Raw genomic sequence first — 18,863 nt, 5'->3', positions numbered from 1 at the left:
TGGGGGGCTGCGGTGGTGGAATAGCACAGTGAGGCTCCGGCAATGCTATTATGGCTCTGTCTGTCCCAGAGGTCATGACTGAAGGACAATGAACAAACAACAACAAGGACAACAACAACAAGGACAACAAAAATGCTGGGCACTCCTAAAAATGCACAGCTACAGTAGGATACATTTCGCTTAACCCCTTCAATGTCGGTGGCCGGAGTGTCACCTGTTGCCGGCAACAGGAGCCATACGGAGAAATTCCAGCCGCCAGCATTAAAGGGGCCGAAGTATTGATATGAAATTTAGACACACACCTCAAGTCTTCAAGCATCAACCCCAAAATCTCAGGAAGAATTTTTTTTTAATTTATTTTATTTATTTTTAACATGTCTTATATCTGTAGTTTTATTTACCAGTAGTATTTTCTTGCTCTAGAACATGACAGTAGCAAGATGACGGTAAGGCTCGCGTTTCTCTCCTGCTTGCTTTCAGCTGGAAGACGGAATAACTTTGCTCTTTACGTAACACACGCTGTCACCGATGTGTTTGCAACAAGATTAATCTAGAACTCGCAGTGCCTTTCTTATGCACTTGGAGGGGCTTTACACGGCCCCGTTCTCGCACGCTTCTCCCCCCAACACACACGCACGCACACGCACCCACACGCACGCACTCGCACCCCACCGCGAGTGAGATGTTCCCCTGTACAGGCGTGGTGATACCTCGCTGGCCTCCAATCGACTCTCCGGTCAGAGGAAGGGTTTCATTTAAAGTACAGTAGAAGAGCTGCAACATAAGAAGAGGAGCTGGTGAGAGCGTTAAGTCAAAAACATTTCGAGAGGGGATCCAAGCTGCGTTATACATCTGCGTGGGCAAATATTGCCCATTGGTTTCTGCTGACTGCAGAGACAAGCGAACTGACGGATTTATAAAATAATAATAAAATAATAATAATAATAATAATATACTGAAGCAAATCAAACATATATAACAGCGGGTGCATAATTTCCATAGGTTACGTTGCTATGTAACTCTTCTCTGTACACACGCTCAGTCCACGATGGCCAGAAAACCCCCCTAGGATTTAGAAGACCATTTCTAATGCTGAAAAGTGGAAACAAGCGTGAGGTTGAAATTTGTTGTGTTTCCTGCTTTTGGCTTGAACCACTTTGAACACCTTCAACTGCCACGTTGTTCAGGCCTGGAACAGGCTTAATGCTCCACCGTGTGGCAAATGCAAGAACATCTACTGAGAAAAAACAATACATCAACATCTCATCTGCATTTCCTCTGACTTTTTCATACGAAATTCACATAATTTTTCTTCCAGTTATTGGCTGTGGTATCCAAGGGCCTCCCACCCCACCGCCCCCATTTCCAGCTCAGAGAACAAACACAGCGACTATCACAGATATACAAGAACAAGCTCACGCACACCAATACAAAAGGTAACATTAATGCTTAAATGAAAAAGGTCCTCTCCAAATAATTCATTAAAATATTAAAAAAAAATCATTTTTGAAAAAAATCTATGATACCAAAAGATCTAATAAAGTAGTAAGGCACTCAAATCAGTATATACTGTAGTCTCTTGCATTATTATACCGAAAGGCATATGGCACCGCGTCCAGTCTGCCATACTCTCCCCACAGCTGTAGCTCGCTCTTCCAAAAACAAAGACTCCAGAAACCTTGCTCTGCTGGCTTCAGTTTGAGTGCTGGGACGGGTCCAACCTCCTAGCCAGTCATTCAACCCCCAAGAGCTGAGGCGCGCTGTCTGCAGAGGCAAGGATGTGATTCATGGGAGACTTTTTGTTGTGCATCTCCAGCAAGTCTTGGATGAAACCCGAGGGCCTCTCGTGCTCGGAGCTACCCCGAGGTTCCTGGTCTTTCGCTGCCTGTTTCTGTGCACTCTTGGTGGGCTCCGCAAGGCAGGTGCCGGCTCCTCGCCCGCTTGGCCTCTCCTCTCTGCAGGGGGAGTCCTTGACCGTGCCAGCCAGGGACTCTTTTCGGCTTCCCATGAGTGACGCATGGCTACCGACGCCCCCCGCGGAGTCGCACTCGTTTTCTGAGATGGGGTTGGTGCCACTGTGGCTAGACTCATTTTCGCTGTCTTCTCCGCACCTCGACTGGGTCTCTTCCCTGTCGCTCTCTTTCCCATGGTTTCGGGCATTTTTGACTTTCTGGTGTATGCGCTGGTGACGAACCAGGCTGTGTTTCAGAGTGAAGGTCCGTTCACAGGTTTGACACTTGTACGGTCTCTCACCTAGAAGAGAATTAAAATACAAAGTCAGCCGCAAGGTCACAGACGCACCTTCCTCTTGTTTCAAGCAGTGTACGATGCTCTGCACTTCGGAAATTCAGTACCTACACCAAACATGGATGTCGCATTTATGCTGATTTTTTGCTTCTGTACTAGCAAACTAGCGGATGGCATGCAAGCAGGAATACAGATAAATCCCTTGGGGCACAAATTAAAAACCAAAACTAAGTGTCTTGAGATTTCTACAAGCTTGGTATGGCCCTGCACTAAGAAGGGAGGAAGACCATAAGCCCCAGGTGCTCGCTAGCATCCCATCTAATTTAGTCAGCAACTCTTCTGGAAGAAGTTTGCCGTCGACCTCTGGAGCTCAAAAGCCTTTGTGAAATCAGCCCACCACGGGGGCACCCTGCTGCAGGTCAGCCCCTGATGCACACGGAGAGAGAGGACTTGAGATGGAAGGATGAGGATACTGCCCAGGTAACTGTGGTCAACAGCACTTAAAAACTGAACCAAACAGGCACATGAGAAAACATCTCCCTCTCTCTTAGATGCTGACAGATGGGCAAGCATGAAATGCGCAAGTTAATCACCGAAGTCGAAGAGAAGCTGTCAGGGATTACCCTTGCTACAACAGCCCCCCCTCTTTCTGTGAAGCGGAAGCCAGTATCACCACATTTCAAAACGGACACAGAGCAGCTAAAGGACCTAGACTTGTCAGGCATTCATGGGACACAGGAGGTGTCTGTTAGAGGTGATCAAAATTTACTGACCGAGTGAAAAACGCCTGCCTCGGGATGTTATTTACAGAGCTGCTAGTGTTCCTCAGCCTACTGGTGCTTTAGGACAGGAGCGACATGTGAAAGCCCCTGAAAAACCTCTTCACGCCCATTCCACAAATGCTACTCAGAGGACAAAATTCTTCCTCTTATTTTGCAATCTTAAGCCACAGAGCAGCTGCAGGCATCCTCTGCTTTAATCAACAGGTAGTCTGCTCCGATCTCAGAGCTGCTTTTTGCACCTGAAATGCTTGAATGCTTTCCTAAGCATGAGCTCATCAGAAAACAAAGCAACCACAGCCCCACAGACAAAATTCACCCAAAGTCCCAACCAAGCACAGTGCCCCAAGGTGCTGTCTGTCCTGAAGAACCGAAGGTCCCACCCTGACCACTTCATTCTCCATTTCCGATTGCACCTATTAAAGATTTTTCAGTGCTGCAGTTCCATCAAGACACCCATCTTGTGCCAATGAGCATACAGAACAAGACACTTGTGGCTCATTTCTCACTTGTAATAATGCTTGGGATCATTAAAAGAAAACCAGTTACAAACGTGAGGTGGCTGGCTGAAATGTGCAAGTAGGTCCTGCCGGCTCTGGGAAGCCTGACGCTTCTTAGAAACATTTCTCTCCGGTGCCTTACTTGGGCATCTGCTATCAAGGGAGGGCACGGCTCCCCGGGACCATTTTTGGCCAACAGCCTTTGCCCATCCGGCACTTGGCTGTGGCCGATGCAGCACCATGGCTCACCCTGTGCTTGGGCAGGCGGCACCAGAGCACCCCACAACTGTTTGCTGGGAAGCAGCCTGCACCAGGAGAACAAAACATTTCCAGCCCAATTGCCATTCAGTAGGCAGGCAGAGGTTTCTTGCACACTTCAGCATGTCCCAAACGTTCCTCTTCTGAGTAAAGAAATTCCAAAACCTTACAGTTATCTTTAAAAAACCCCACACATTAAAACCAAGGTATAAGCAATGATATAATACCTGACAGTATTTTGCCAATATAGCTGAACGAGTGGAAAGGAGACGAGGAGGAGAGTCAACCCACAGTATTGAGGCAAAATCCTCAGTTGAAAATGTGCTGATTTAACAGCGAGGATAGGTGGTATTTACATTTATTAAATTTGAAGAAAGCGCTGACCCAGGTTCCTATCCAACACCTATTCTATGTTAAAACGTCCTCCAGTGGCAAACAGAGAAACAAACGGGGGGAAAAAAGCTCCGACAAGGCCTGCATAGCTCTGCATGCAATGAAAACGATTAAAACATATGGTATGGGAATCGCCACGGGCACACACCAGTGTATCACTTGGGGGTAAAGCTCAGTACTTTCGGTATTAGCATCTTTCCAAGACTTCCGAATTTAGTATGAAAATAGGCACAAGAATGGGACCCATCCCCCATTTCACTTGTGGCTCAATGCCAGAAGAAAACGGGTCAGTTCTGCACTCAAGAGGGCAATATTTATGATTCAGAATGGTAAAAAGTTTGGTTAAGGCACTTGTCTTTGGTGTAGTTTATTAAACACCACCATCAACTACAGCACAAATATTTCGTTAATCACAAAGATCTCGTCTTCAGCAGAGAGCACCTTCAAAAGATACAAAATGTCAAACTGCACCCATCTTCCCGTGTCAGAGCAGCTTGCTGACAGGTAAAATGCATCATTAATAAGGATGCATTAATCAAGATGAGTGATTAATTCACCTTTGAGCTGGCTCATGGCTTGATCTCCTTTGCATGGTACTGCTGCAAACTGTGTATCGCATAAAGCGATCCCACGTATTTTAACTGCCGAGTCAAGCCATCGAACAAGCGTTTTACTACCTGCGTTCCAGCTTCCCTGCCAAAGCCTGAATGAAAAGCAGGGTGCCCACTGTAGCTTTGCCTTTCACTCAAGCAACAGGTCACGCAGATCACCAGCGCATTACCCGTACCAGGCTTAGATAATCAGACAAAACCAGACTCTCTCTCTCTCTAAACTTTCACTCAGAGATGAAGTCTTATCATATACTGCCAAGTTTCTCCACTGCTCGTCAAAATACCAGGAAGAGGTAGAGCCACACGCACATGACAAGAAGGGAGTCAGGAGCTGGACAGAACAACTGCCCATGGGTCTCCGTAGCTGCTCTCACCTCTAAACTCTGTAAGCAAGCATGGGGAAAAACAGTTTGGGAATTGAAGATAAGGCAGTTCTGACAATTCCCGCTCCTTCGACAGGCTTTATATGCAGCATGGGGGATTGGGGCAGAGAAGACACCTTGCAGATACCTGTAGGACTAAAAGCAGTGTCTCCAACCTCAAGTGCTAGCAGCAATCGTGCACCTACAGAGCAGATGCCCGAGTCTGGTGGCAGACCTACTCGTAATCGTAATCTGTTCTGCCCTCAAGTCTCCTCTTACCTGTATGAGACCGCATATGTCGCGTCAGATCTTGCAGAGACCAGAAACGCTTGTTGCACACAGTACAGACTTTCTTTCTTTTGTCTGCTTTTGCAGTACTCTTAGCCCCATCAGTCTTTGGTTTTCTGTCATCACTGCTCTTCTCAGTGGACTTTCTCTCTGTGCCTTCCCCCTCAGAGATGCTTTCGCTCTCTTCATTCTCCTTTCCTGTTGCCTCACAGTCCACAGGAGACTCCACTACCTTCAAGTCCATCGGAGACTCTTCCTGCTCAAGACCAGAGTCCTGCATCAAGGGAGCTCCTGCATCATCCTGAATGCTTTTGCTTTCATCCTCACTGCTCCTTTCATCCTTTCTGTCCTCACGAGAGTGGGCCTTTTTGTGACGGCTAAGAGTGCCAGCAAACTTGAAGGTTTTGCCACAAATGTCACAGGCATGTTTCCTTTCAGTCTGAGAACTCCTGCCTGCACTCTGGTCACTCTCTGCCAGCTTGAAGTCCATTAATTTGCTGGCAAAATTGAGGTCAAGACTTTTGTTACTTACAGAATCTTCCTCAGGGCCCTCTTCGTATCCATCCGCTTTTTCTTCGGCATCCTCTTCTGCCGGAGGGGAGTCAGCCTTTTGCTCCTCCTTGGGGCCGCACTCACTCTCTGGTAGTTCTGTTATTTCCTCTGGCTGTTCCTTCTCGCAGGAGGTCAGGTCCAAGACTTCGTTTCCTGTGGCTAGCGTCTCCGCATCAGACTGGCTGTCTGCAAGCAAACACAGAGAAACTTTCAGTGGGATGCCCTCTGCTAATTCACAACTACCAGCGGTAAGGCTGCACATGGACCCACGAGCATTGCTTCCGATCAAGCATCCCAACATCTGTTTCTCTTATCTGTGACCCAGGCCAGTAACTTACAGCTGAAGAGAGATCAAAACACCACAGAACCCAATTAACAAGATGATTAAAAAATATGTAACCAAATGCTTTATTTTTCAAAGTACACTCACTTTCTCGGCAGTTTCTTGAAGTCACTTTTAATATAATCACTTTTACCAGAGAATGCAAAATGCTGACACATCAAAGAAGAGTTGAGATCACTACTATTACAAATACACCGTACCAGAGACACATGGATGTATTATTTAGAATATTTCATGTATGAAATTTGGATATAGATGGAAGTAACATACAACCAGATATTAATCAAACTAACTTATAAACCATAACTAGTGGGAAACGCTTTTCAAAGGGAATGTAAAGGCCTCATGCAACCAACTGGTACAATTAAATGTTAAAAGGTAGCCCAGGCAGTAACACAGAGGTCAGTTTAAAAAGTTGGATATACATCATATAAGCAAAAGATGCAAAAGTTTGTCCACAGGTGGGTCTTCAACACACACCAAAACATAAAAGCAAAGATGCAGTAACAGGCAGCATCCTTCGCTGTTTCACAGTTCCCCCAACAAGAAAGCAAAACCCACCTAAGACATCCACCTTAATGACCTCCTCTGCTTCCTTATCAGTTTGTAGCATTAACATTGCTGAAGACATAACATGTGCCGAAAAAAATAAAACAGATAAGGCATTTAAGGAGAACAAAGGGCTGGAGCAGTACCCCTTCCAAGCTCTATACAAATAGTGTACGTGTAAATAGGAAATAAGCTGGACTGGATCTGGAGGCCAAAGCTGACGATGATGCACAGCATGTAACTGCATCCCCGGTGCCACTTTCCAGCAACCGTTCCAGGGCATGAACTTAGCAAGTTGTGCTTTCTGAAAATTGAAACTTTCCTTGCTTTAAGTCCTCCTCTCCACCCCCTTCTTGTTGACAGCATGCAGCCAAGGGAGCACACAACCTAACAGGCATTTCAGCGTTCATCTGCAAGCCTGATAGCTGCTGAGTAACTACAGGGATTTAGAAACTCTAGTAGAGCAGTATAAGTTCTCCGTTTGACAGAGTACAGTATGTGCTTGTCTCCGAATTGCCTAGATTTCCTATTACAGGCTTTTTTCATAAGCAAGGAGTAATGACAGAAGAAAAACAAGATAGTTCTCAGGCACTTAGTAGTTCGAATGCAACATAACTTGCGTTGACCCCATCTCCTTGTACAGATGATAATAAATGGCCATTAAACAAATGTCAAAGCTAAGCAGCATTTCCAGTAATCGTGAACAATCACTTAATAGAGCATAATCCTCGAGGTGCTTTTTCTTGGCGGGGGGTGGGGTGGGTGAGGGGAGTGGGGGTGAAAAGGGGAGAAGTGACCTGTCAAAAAAAATAATCTCACCTTTTAATCAAAACAGATCCATTTACATAGACAGTGGATTACACAAAAGCTTTCCACAAAGTTCATTGCTCATCTAATTATCTGCCTATTAAAACACGCAACCGAGCCATAATCTGTGTATAATGCTAGAGAATTTGAGGATGTGGGTATCTGAAAACAAAGGTCACCTACACGTGCCCTATGAATCTGCATTTGAATTCTGTGTTTGACTCATTGCTTATCTCTTGCCTATATTAAGGCAAAAAAAAAAAAGCTATTATAAACAAAAAGAGGTAATTTCTAAAAAACAAGCTGAAATGCCGATGCATAATAATTAAGGGGAAGCACTAGTCCACAACCCAGAGAAATAGGAGCCAGGCACGTGTGAGAAGCCGGACCCATGCACAATGCTCCTGGATGAAAAGCAGGTAGCCGAGTCTCGTGGCTGCCGGTGCAGGCAAGAGCGTGAGCCCAGAAGCCAAACCCAGGCTGTATCTACACAGGGGATACGTTTAAAAAGGAATCACGGCTATGGGTTCCTGCCTGCCACCTTCTTCCACACACTGCGTTTGGGGCAGGATGAGCGCATGTGGCTCTCACTGGCAGCGCCTCACCTTGACCCGAGAGTGGGGATGAAAGGAACGATTAATGGCAACCAGTGTGACTCCCCACTGCTGCTGAAAGGGTCCTCGTCCTTTCCTGGCCACCCACTCCTGCACCAGCCCTTGCACAGCCCTAACATTCACACAGCTGCGCAGTGACCGGGGCCTTTTTCACCAGAGCACGGGTTTATGTTGGACTGAATCGACCCCGTAACCACTGCTCCTTCTAGGCTAAGGGCAGGAGGGAAAGGAAACAACAGGGAAGAGGAGTTTCCTCCCCAGCAGCCTTTGGTTGCTACCATTGCAAAGACCCATCTGTGGATGGCAGATGAAGAGACAAAACTGGAGTGGCAAAGTGGGTCTGAGGCACAAAGACCTTGAAGCGACACCAACAGAAAGCACCTAAAATGGCTGCCGTACCCCCGCCGTCAGTGCTCATCCTCAGCAAGGTGGGGGGCACCTCCCAGCAGGCGTGGGTCACCCTGTCCCATCAGGAAACGCTCCCCCGAGGGGATATGCGTTAGGCAGGCCAAAGAAAGACTGCAAGCACAGCATGGAGGGGGTTCATCAGGGAGCTGGGCAGGAAACCATGTGAGCTCTGTTAGGATGGAGAGGAGTGAAGAGCACGAGGAGACCGAGATGGAAGGAGCTCCTCTTTTATCGTACCAAGAGAGATGTTTTCTAATTCTTTGCTGACCAAACAGAAGACAGCGGATGCAGAGTAAGTTGGTTTTTCAACATGAAATATCAGGAGCAAAGCGAACGAGGGGAATATACACCAGTAGCACTCAAGTAAGAGAAAACCAAAACCAAAACGTTTTAGAACACTCAAACGCAAAAGCCACAACTTTTATGTTCAACATGTTGTATATCGTGTATGATTTTCCATTTTTCCCCTATTTTCCCCTAACTTTTTCTTGTTATGCTTTCATTATTTCCAAAAATATAAATTTATATTTTTCTTACAGTATACTTCGTATTTTTCTTATAGTATACTCATCCTTCAATGAATCGTACCCAAACTTTATCTCCTTTTTTCCCCTCCTCTGTGCCCTGGGCCCCTTCCCAGCTGTTATGCTGTTCTTGCATGGCTCGCCCATAATTACATTTCCTGTGCACGAAAGACACAATCCAAGGGATAGGTGGTCCACAGGTAAGTGATGTTGCCTTACTAGCACAGGCAAACAGACGAGGTCAACATCAAGAAAAACAAACGCAAAGCTTAAACAACGTGGCTTCATGAAGGGCAGAGACCACTTCAGACCCCGGGAGCACGGATGCACCACAGGCTTTCTCTTCCGAAGCCGGCCCGCCACCCTTGAATGAACACATTCAAAACTTAGGTAGGGACGTAGCCAGGAACGTGCTGACACGCGTACGTGCTTGGGTGAGCGCTCTTCCTCCTTACCTGCACAAACCAGACCTGCCATTTTCTTTGTCGAGAAGGAGTTTCACAGGCCCCTTATGAAACTTCATGCATATCGTAAAGTGGCAGCTCCCGACTAGTTGAGCTGCTCTGTGGTTACCCCAACCTGCACAGTTGGTTTCGCAGCTGGTGAAAAAGCGAGCTGCTTTGCACAAACCCTGGCTGTTTGGGGATGGGTGAGAATCAGCCCAGCTCCGCTGCAGCTGAACTGGAAGAGCAGCAGGGGAGCTTTGAAGGTGTGTGGGAAACACGATGGTCGTGATGACAGCCATGTCGGGTCTGGTGCAGGATTTCTCCTGCAGTGCAAGGGATGGCTGCAAGGGTAGTCTCGCACTGGCAGCCGCTCCATCCGCTCCAGCAGAGGTTAGGCTTGGCCTACACTACTGGTTTTCCCCGGCTTACATGCCTACCTGCAGCAACAGAAAACCTTGCCGGCCACACAATTCCAGCAGGCTTGTATCTTACACAAGGAGGAGGATTTTGACTGAGCATTCAAATCGGGGCAAACATCCCTGCAACGAGGCCAAGCTCCTCTCAGACAGGTAATTCCCGTTTCCAGAATTTTGCTGATTTACAGTGCAGAGCAGCCACTTGCATCCAGGCAGTGACGAAGGCAAGGTGCGTGAGAAACGCCTGCCATTTCTTTCACCCCTTTCCCATCTTTCACTCACGAAGGTTGTAAAATGCTTTCTGATCTGTTTGTTATCCAGATATTTACACTTGGTGGGTCAAGAGGACAAGAGCGGAGAGATCTGCTTGCCAAGGTTCCCACCCACTGCCACTTCTTCAGCAACTGTGGGAGCAGAATACATTACCTTGCCATGGACAACCAGAGTTTGTGTCACTCCTCTGAAGCGAGGATGAGAAGGTGACACTATTTGATGATGTCAATTTTGACACCGAAGTCAAAGAACATGGGCAAGGGAAGGGAGAGAGAGGGGACGAGCAGGGAGTTAAGGACATACGGAGGAAGGCAACACGAAGCAACCACTGGTAGTTCAGCTGCTGCCTCGTCAGCTCCTGGGAAAAAACGAACTTCTCAGGAGATATATTCATAAGCAAAACCTCAAGGACTCCATCTGAGAATCCAAAAACTTTTCCACTTGCATGAAAGAAACCACTATATAGTTGTAGCCAAAATCATTTTCCTTCAAACTGCGGAAAGAAAAGACTGTTTCCCTGAAGTCTATTTATAATTCAAGTTGCAGTTTTCAGTCAGCCCAGTCAGAAGAGTCCACTTAATCTTTTATAGGTGGCAAGAAAGAAAAAGAAAGATGAGTAAACTGCTTTCCTGCATAGACAAACCAAATTATCAAGAGAGACACCGAATGTGGAAAGTTTCACATAAAAGAGCAGATACAGGTGGGGAGGTTGCTGGTTTGATTCTGTTTTCCTGTGGCTTTCTTTTTTCCTGGAACTAAGGTGGAATAGAGAGTAGAGCTTGAGATGCTAAGGAGTTATTAGATAAAACAGGGTGTTGCAAGGGAAACTATTTTGTGACTTTAAAGCAAATGTTTATTGCCAATCATTCCTGACATCCCGAGGGAAGTGTTAGAAAGCCCATCACATAAATAATGCTCAAAACTGGAGCAGACAGAGCACTGGAAATGAATGTTGTACAAGCAGTTGGCATTATCAGTCAGATGAGCTGACGATTTACTATTTTCCCTACGTTAACTGAAATAACCCCAGCTATTCTTATATTTTACAATAGACGCAGCAACCACTAGGTGGTAGCAGTCTAGTAAATTTGGGATTTTTTTGGACCCACTCACACAATGCTGTTGCTACTTCCACCCACGAACTGGAGAACATCTTTCCAACCTGTGAAGTCAACTTGCAAAAAATTTGGGGGTTATCTTTTTCCATTTTTACTGTAAACACTCTAAACACTAAAATTCAGCCACCTTCATTACATCACATGCACACACACAAGTTAAATATTTAATTAGCCCTCAGTTGAGGGAGCTTTGGTCATATCTGCATGCCTTTTGAAATGAAAACATTTGAGATAGAAAAGGACTATTTACAGTAAACGGAGCTGAATATATCTGGGGGAAAAGGAGAAAAGAATTCTGGAAGAAAAACACTTACTGCGTTTGACACAAGGTATGATTCCCCAATACCTTCAAGAGAGCAGCTGAAGTCACCGACACAAAGAAAAGTGTTCAGGACTAGCTCTGACTGCACCTACCAAGTGGACATCTGCATTGAAGGGGTGGGGGAAAAACCCCAGACTTTCAGCTTATGGTGAATTCCACTGTTTAGCAGAAAGGCAGTTTGATATAGAGCCAGCAATATAATCAGCTAATTATTCACTATCTCCTCACTATCTTCCAAACAACAGCTCTAGCACTCAGGCCAACCCCCAGCAGCAAGCAACTTTTGCTTTACCCTGAGCTGCAGCTCTGGAGCAGCTGTTAAACTTTGCCTGACACTGAAAATGCAATTTCAAGCCCTTTGTCCTCTACGAAATACCCACAAATGTAGTTCAGAGGTACAAACAGCTAGAACAGTTTGGAAAAACAAAAAGTCCCCCACTATACCCAGGGCTCACATGATTTCTGGAGGGATCACAGAGTGGCAGATATCTAGAGCAAAGATGAATTCTGCTAAACGCTAATCGGAAAATTCACTGTTGAGTATACTTACTTTGTCAATATTTGCCTAGTTAGCACAGAGCAGTTGTGTTCAACCCTCTCACATTAGGGGCAAGTCTCTTTAAGAAAGGGATCTTTCCTTAGCAAAGTCTCTTTCTGTATTACGTAAGAGATAATCCCTTACCCCATTCCCATCCCACATCTCTCCTCTGTCAACTGTATTTTGTTGCAAGAAGGAAGCATTCAGAAAGCCCTAAGGAGACAAAGGCAGGGCTGCTTTAACGTGCTGAAAGTGGGCGATTCATTAAGTTGCTCCACAATTTCATTGTACACCTCTCTACCGGTACAGGTCACCCCCAGTCTGACTGCTACAAGCCAGGTGAGATGTCGACAGTTTGCTTCAGGTGCTTTAGACCATTCCCTTCCTCTCCATGCAGCAAGGACACGCACAAGCCCCATCACTTACACAGCCTCCTCATCTCTGAATCCTATTCAAAACCCCCATCCTGTTTTTGTTTAAAACAAGACCAAAAGAAACCCTCTATAAACTTGTTCCCAGTGACACTCTATTGAATTGCACTTCCTGTCTTACACCTCATCTTAAAGCTTCGCTTCATTTATGGCTGACCAAACACCATCCAAGCATCTCCCTTCATTCCCTTTCCTTCTGGCATACAGTGAAATCTGGACGATTATTCACTTCCAAGTACAGCCCTCACACGGGCTCTGCATGTGAGCCCCAAGCATGCTACTCACCCGCCTTTTAAAACCAGCACAAAAAGAGAAAGGACCCCATTTTAAATGAAGTCACAGTTTCAAATTGTTAATTTACTTCCACTGATTTTGAAATCCATTTTTCTTGGACAATGGAGGGAGACCACAAGTCCAAAGCTGTTGAATGATTTTGGATCATGATTAAACACCACTTGCTGAAGCCAGTTGTAAACACTAAGCTGTGCTATAAAGTGCACGTGGTAACTGTAACAGTATAGGATCTGGGCTCCTTCTTCACTGTCTAAGCTGCTATTTGAAGACACAACGCATTTGACAGCAAAGCCAATTTCAACAGCATCTATCCCCAGCACCTCCCAGGAGATGCTGCCAACTCCACACCTCAGCTGCATCAATGTGCTCTTTTAGGGCCGTACCGCCAGCCAGATCCGGGAACTGATCTCACGACTGCCAGGCCCTCCCCTTGCCCTTTTCATTTTTTTGGGCAGCTGGGTCAGCTACAGCTGTGGGGATGAACAGTTGGGAAGGGGTGGAGCCAGTACAGCCAAGAAGTGCTTTGTGTTATCCAACCGTGGCCCAAGGCTCTGTCTGCCAGGGGCAGGTCGAACCACTCTGACCAGCCCAGTGCTGGCTGCTAAGAACAACATCTGTGTTCCACCGAAGTCCTACCCATCCTATGTGCTGCGCCAGCGCTCATCTAAGCAGCTTTAGAAATGCTTGCCTCCTCTCCCCACTGACCAGCTGAGCTGCATTAGGATCCCTCTGACTACAAAGAAAGTTTTCAATAGACCCAAGTAGGACATTTTAGTTTCATTCTGCCATGAAGATCGACAGAGGTGAGCACTTTCAGAGCCCTTTCTGCAGACTTTTGTTCTGCGAGGGGATCATGTTATAACATGAGTCCTCCTCTCTCACACTGTAGCCATCTGTTGTCTGCAGAGGCAGGATGAGCCCACGTGACACCCCAGATACTGTGCTACAGCCCTGTGAAGTTATAGGCTGTTAACATGGTAACAAGGCAACTTAGTCTCTTCATGATAGGCAAGATCAAGTCACGTCGTAACATGTCCCCAGCATGGCAGATTTTAATGCCAGACTAGTACTGAGACCTGTATTACTACATTTGAATCACTGCAAGGCAACCTGCCGTATTAAAAGAAGAAGAAAGGATGAGAGAGGCTGGGAAGACAGCAGACTTTCCCAAACAAACCGGAGCTTGGAAATGTAAGAGGAAAATCCTGTGCACACTTTTGTGCAATCTGATCAGCAGCTACCCTGAGGTTGAGAGTAACAACTCATTCGTAATTTTAACTACCCTGACGCACAGAGCCAACTTCTTGCTGCTTTTAGATTTGTTGCTTCAACAACTCTCCCGTGAAACCAACTCAAAGTGACACAAAGTGACCCTGTCTCTCCTGGAGGTGTGAACACCTTACAGCAACAGCTCCTTTGTGCAAACACTTTTCAGGCAAGGGACATGTACCACCATCTGCTGAGCTTCCTTCTTGCATCCACCCCGTTTGGTCAGCACAGAAAAACCCTGAGTGACTGCGCTCACCCTTGGTTTCGTGTCAGCTTGTCCTTTCTGACTAAATGCCACTCGCCTGCCTACAACAAAGCCTTGTGTGATCTGACAATCGATCTCCTTTGCTGCTAAACTCTCAAAACAGATGGGGTAATACGATGGCAGATGAGCTTCAATGCAGATGAATATAAGGTAAAACACCTCTGGAAAAATAATCTACAACATGCCTATGTGATGCTGAATGTGGTACTGGCAGGTACATTCAGGCAGGAGGTCTCGGAGCCATCGCTGACAGCTCTCCAGGATCACTGGCTTGGCCCGCAGCAGCAGCCAAAGTAAAGCCAAGAAACACTGGGTACCATGAGCAAGGGTATTGAGAGCAAGACCAAGGGTGTCCCTCCGCTGCCGCGTAAAGCCCTGGTGTGCCCTTGTTTCAGGTGGTGTGTGCACTCCCAGTCTCCATGCCACAGGAAGGAAATAGTCATGTTGCAGATGGCACACAGCAAACCCGATCCAAGCGATGAGGCAGCTGCCCTGCAAGGAGACACCAGAAAGGCTGAGGCTTCTCATTTTGAAGGAGAGAAGGGGGTGTTATGATTGAGGTTTACAAATCATGAAGGCAGCTGACAGGGCGCACACAGAACTGCAACTCCCCAACTCCTGCAATACTGGAACTAAGGGGGGGCTCTCTGAAACTAGCAGGGGATCAGCTGAAAACAAATTAAAAAATAGTTCCTTACACAGCAGGTAGTGAACTTCTGGAGCTTGACGCCAGATGAGGTTGGAGGCAGACAGCATCAGCGGGTTCAGAAAGCAGGCTTGCAGACAGCAGGTCCATAAACAGGTACTAAAGGGAGCAGGCAGGGATGTGCCCTCTAACACGCAACCCTAATGCAGCAGTTGTGGATGCTGATACAGCATTAAGAGGAGCAGACCTCAGGAAGTGGCCAGGCCCACATGTTCACCCTAAATAGCACATCCTACCACTACCACTGGAGACATGAGTACTTGGCTGCATGTACCACTGCTCTAACGTGGCAGGGCACCTCTCACGTCCTTACGCCTTGCTTGTCTGCAGCGTTCAGTCTGACCAAACACAACTTGGGCTTGGTATTCTGAACAGCCGGGAAAAACTGCATGTGCCACTGTGAGATCCAACATCCTCTTCCTTAGACTGGGGGATAAGCACATTTCTCCTCAGGTAGCAGCTGGCAACTCCAGGTTTGTGCAAATTCTGTTAGATTTGGTAGAAAAGACAAGAAGACATTTTTGACAGGGGAAGGGCTTCTGGCCTGACACAAGAAAAAAGTATGTCTATCCATCCTTCTAATGTGTAACAAGAAACAACTTTTTTTTCCTTTTCCCCCTTTACTGCTTGGTGACCAACTACAACACCCTGACTGCAAGCTCCTCAACAGCAGGCTCTCTCCTGAGATGTCTACCATCCGTGTGAATTTGACACAACTTCCATCAAAGCCACAGGGCATCTTTCCATTGACTTCAGTGGAATCAATCCCCATATGTTGAATAAGCAATCAATTACTTCCCCACAGGAGAAAGTTTTTCATGTCTGTCATTCATTTAAATGACTAGAACAAGGGAAGGGACTGAGCGCAGGAAGAGTTGAAAGAAAAGCCAGGATCATGCAGTGCAATGAGGAAAGTGGTCCTGCAAGACATCTTCGTGCTGAAGAAAGAGACTGTGAGGATAGTTACTTGTAAAAGGAGATCAGCTCTTGTCACACCTTCCACCTCACACCCAAAACCTCTGAACACGCACAACCCCCTTTCCCCCCCAGCCAGCAGCCTCTTTGATACAACATTGTGGGTATGTTTCTCACTTTAATCTTCCGCAAGTTGGTTCTGTTCTAATTAACAACTCAACCTGTGCAAGGGTTTCCCCGCATCTCGCAGACATCTCAGGTGCTGTTTCTTTCTCTTAATTTTCTTCCAGTGTCAACACAACTTTTTAGAAGCATCAAGGCACTGCTTTTTGTAGGCTTTCAAGTCACTCTTTCTTTTTAGATGCCTGCTAAGTCAACCATAAATTTATGGTTACGAATACCACTAGTTTCTGAACTTTTATTTGACTTCATTCACAATGCAAATACAAAATAGAACTTCAAAGTTGAGCAGAAATCCTTTTGCTTCATGATAGCCCAATTCCTTTCCACATTTCTTTTCAAGCATGCAATGACAGGATTAGCTGGGGATTAATTACTTGAAACTCAACCTGCATCTCAGGTCACAATTTTCTCATATTTTCAGCCTTTACAACTTTCGTATCAACCAAATATTTGTCATACAGACCAATACTTACAACAGATAAGATACTCTTCTTTCCACACAAACGTCCTAGTTGGAGGTCTCAAAACCCAAACAAAAATGCTGCTTACTGTGCAAATTCCAATCCTCCCACCCCAAGTTACAGTCCCATTCCCAAATGGAAACCAGACTGCTTTCCAAAAATGTCACCTTTAAAGGCACAAAAAAGATCATTCCAAAAAGCAGTATTTCCTGCTTCCTGTATTGTCCCTTAAAGGCAACTGCTCTTCTGATAAAATATACTTATGGGAGGGTAACCTAAACAGTCAGTTTACGTGCAATGTGATTTGTTTTTTTCTTAACTTTTTCTGTATGAATGGTCACAGTCTGGATTAAAATACATCTGTGCCTACATATTGACTCAGAACTGACTGTAAAATTTGGTTAGCAGCACAGCAGGACTAGTGTAGGCTGGACACTTCATGGAAGCTAGTCATTTGAAGGGAGTCTTTTTCAATATAAAGGGTCATCTATGTAATCACAGCATGTAAGAAGATCATTCCTTAATTAAGATATCTCCTGCCACTGTTGTCCTAGAGGAAACACATTATCGCCATGGTAAGGACAAATGTTGCCAAGTAAAGATGTCTACAATTTCACTTTGACTTAAGTCATAAAAGCAAAGAATAAAAATGCCTCCAGTCCTTTTTTTATGACTTGTGTCCTCCAATCAACAGGAAACATTCAGGTTCATGGGCTAGGTGCAACTATTTTCTATTTATTTATTACTTTATTTTGTTTACAGATCTTTTCCTGTCCAGTTCATTCTTGTTGTAACAGCAAAACAAAACAAACGGAAAAAAACCAAAACCAAAACAAAAAAACCCTCCTCTGCCATTAAATTTCACTTTCTACAAAAATAATCTTGGGCAAATAAGATCTGGCAGTATCACTCTGAAAATATCCTCAAGTGATTCTTTGCAAACAGATTTAGGTTATCTATAACAAACTAATGGCCAAAAAAGACCATTACTTTAATTTTATATTGAACCTAGTCTGACACACATGCCATAAAAGGAGCAAAATTAACCGCACCACCTGCAAGGCACATCTTACTTGCTGCTCTGAGAATGAAAAAAGTCGAGAGCAGGAGAGAAGAGCAAAAAAGAAAGGCAAACCAAGTTGAAGATAGAAGGGTAGATTAAACAATAAAGACATCAAGAGAAAGAAAGTATTAAAAGCAAGTGTTCAAGCATGTTCAAACAAAACACAGGTACTGTGTTACACACTATATAAAACCAAGCTATGCCAAATTCCCAGTGCCCCACTTGTGAGCTTTGCATTAGAACAAAAACTGGCAAGGAAGGTGTATGCTTCTTCAGGGAAATGCTTTTGAACTAAAAAACACACAGTGGTGTTGAGGCAAGAATAAGCAGGGCGAAAGCTTTCACGAGAGACACTTTTGGTTGCGCGAGGAACGTGGGTTACTGGTAGCATGTGCATTTTTGCACTTTCACAAAAGGTAAATATGATCTTGACACTGCACGGAAGGAGTCCTCCATGTCGAAATTTTATTGAACATGAAAGACACCCTTGCAAAAATCTTTTCATGTCTGTATAAACACAGTAGTTTAAAAGTGGTAATATATAGATAATACTTAAATGCTCAAAATTATATACCTTTTCCTCAACCATGCTCACTCATTATTATCTTAGACCACTTACATAAATTACTCCAATAACAACTTCCCTACAAATGGATGGAGAAGAGCTAGTTGCCACTTTTTAGCTCAAATGACTGCCTTGTTTTTCTGATAGCAGTGTACTACAGAAATCAAGGAGCACGGACCAGCTTGCCTGCAGTGATTCCCTGTGGAGCAGATACCCAACACATGCAGTTTGGAAGCAGATCACCAGGACTCTCATCTATCCCATTCACATCAGCCTCTTGGCCCTTCTCTCCCCAGGTCAGGGAGCAGCCATCAGTCCCAGACAATAAAGTTCCCCTTTTCTCTTTACAGTAAGATTACTAAA

General features: G+C 45.4%; 1 protein-coding gene across 3 annotated transcripts in view; it reads right to left on the bottom strand.

The window, feature by feature from the left end:
- Nucleotides 1-18,863, bottom strand: part of RREB1 (ras responsive element binding protein 1) — a 73,366-nt gene continuing 54,503 nt past the window's right edge. For 2 of the 3 annotated variants that reach the window (XM_009326465.1, XM_009326464.1), the window contains 2 exons: nt 5,430-6,176; nt 1-2,253 (listed from right to left, as the gene is read on the bottom strand). In XM_009326465.1, coding sequence (XP_009324740.1) covers nt 1,733-2,253; nt 5,430-6,176 — 1,268 coding nt within the window. In that variant the 3' untranslated portion in view covers nt 1-1,732. The remainder of the gene's footprint in view (nt 2,254-5,429; nt 6,177-18,863) is intronic. The other variant, XM_009326466.1, reaches the window with a different exon arrangement.

Source organism: Pygoscelis adeliae, unplaced genomic scaffold (assembly GCF_000699105.1).
Source record: "Pygoscelis adeliae isolate BGI_AS28 unplaced genomic scaffold, ASM69910v1 Scaffold186, whole genome shotgun sequence".
In the NCBI taxonomy this organism is placed as follows: domain Eukaryota; kingdom Metazoa; phylum Chordata; class Aves; order Sphenisciformes; family Spheniscidae; genus Pygoscelis; species Pygoscelis adeliae.
Note: the sequence above shows the minus strand (reverse complement) of the source record. Positions and strands in the feature narration are given on the sequence as shown.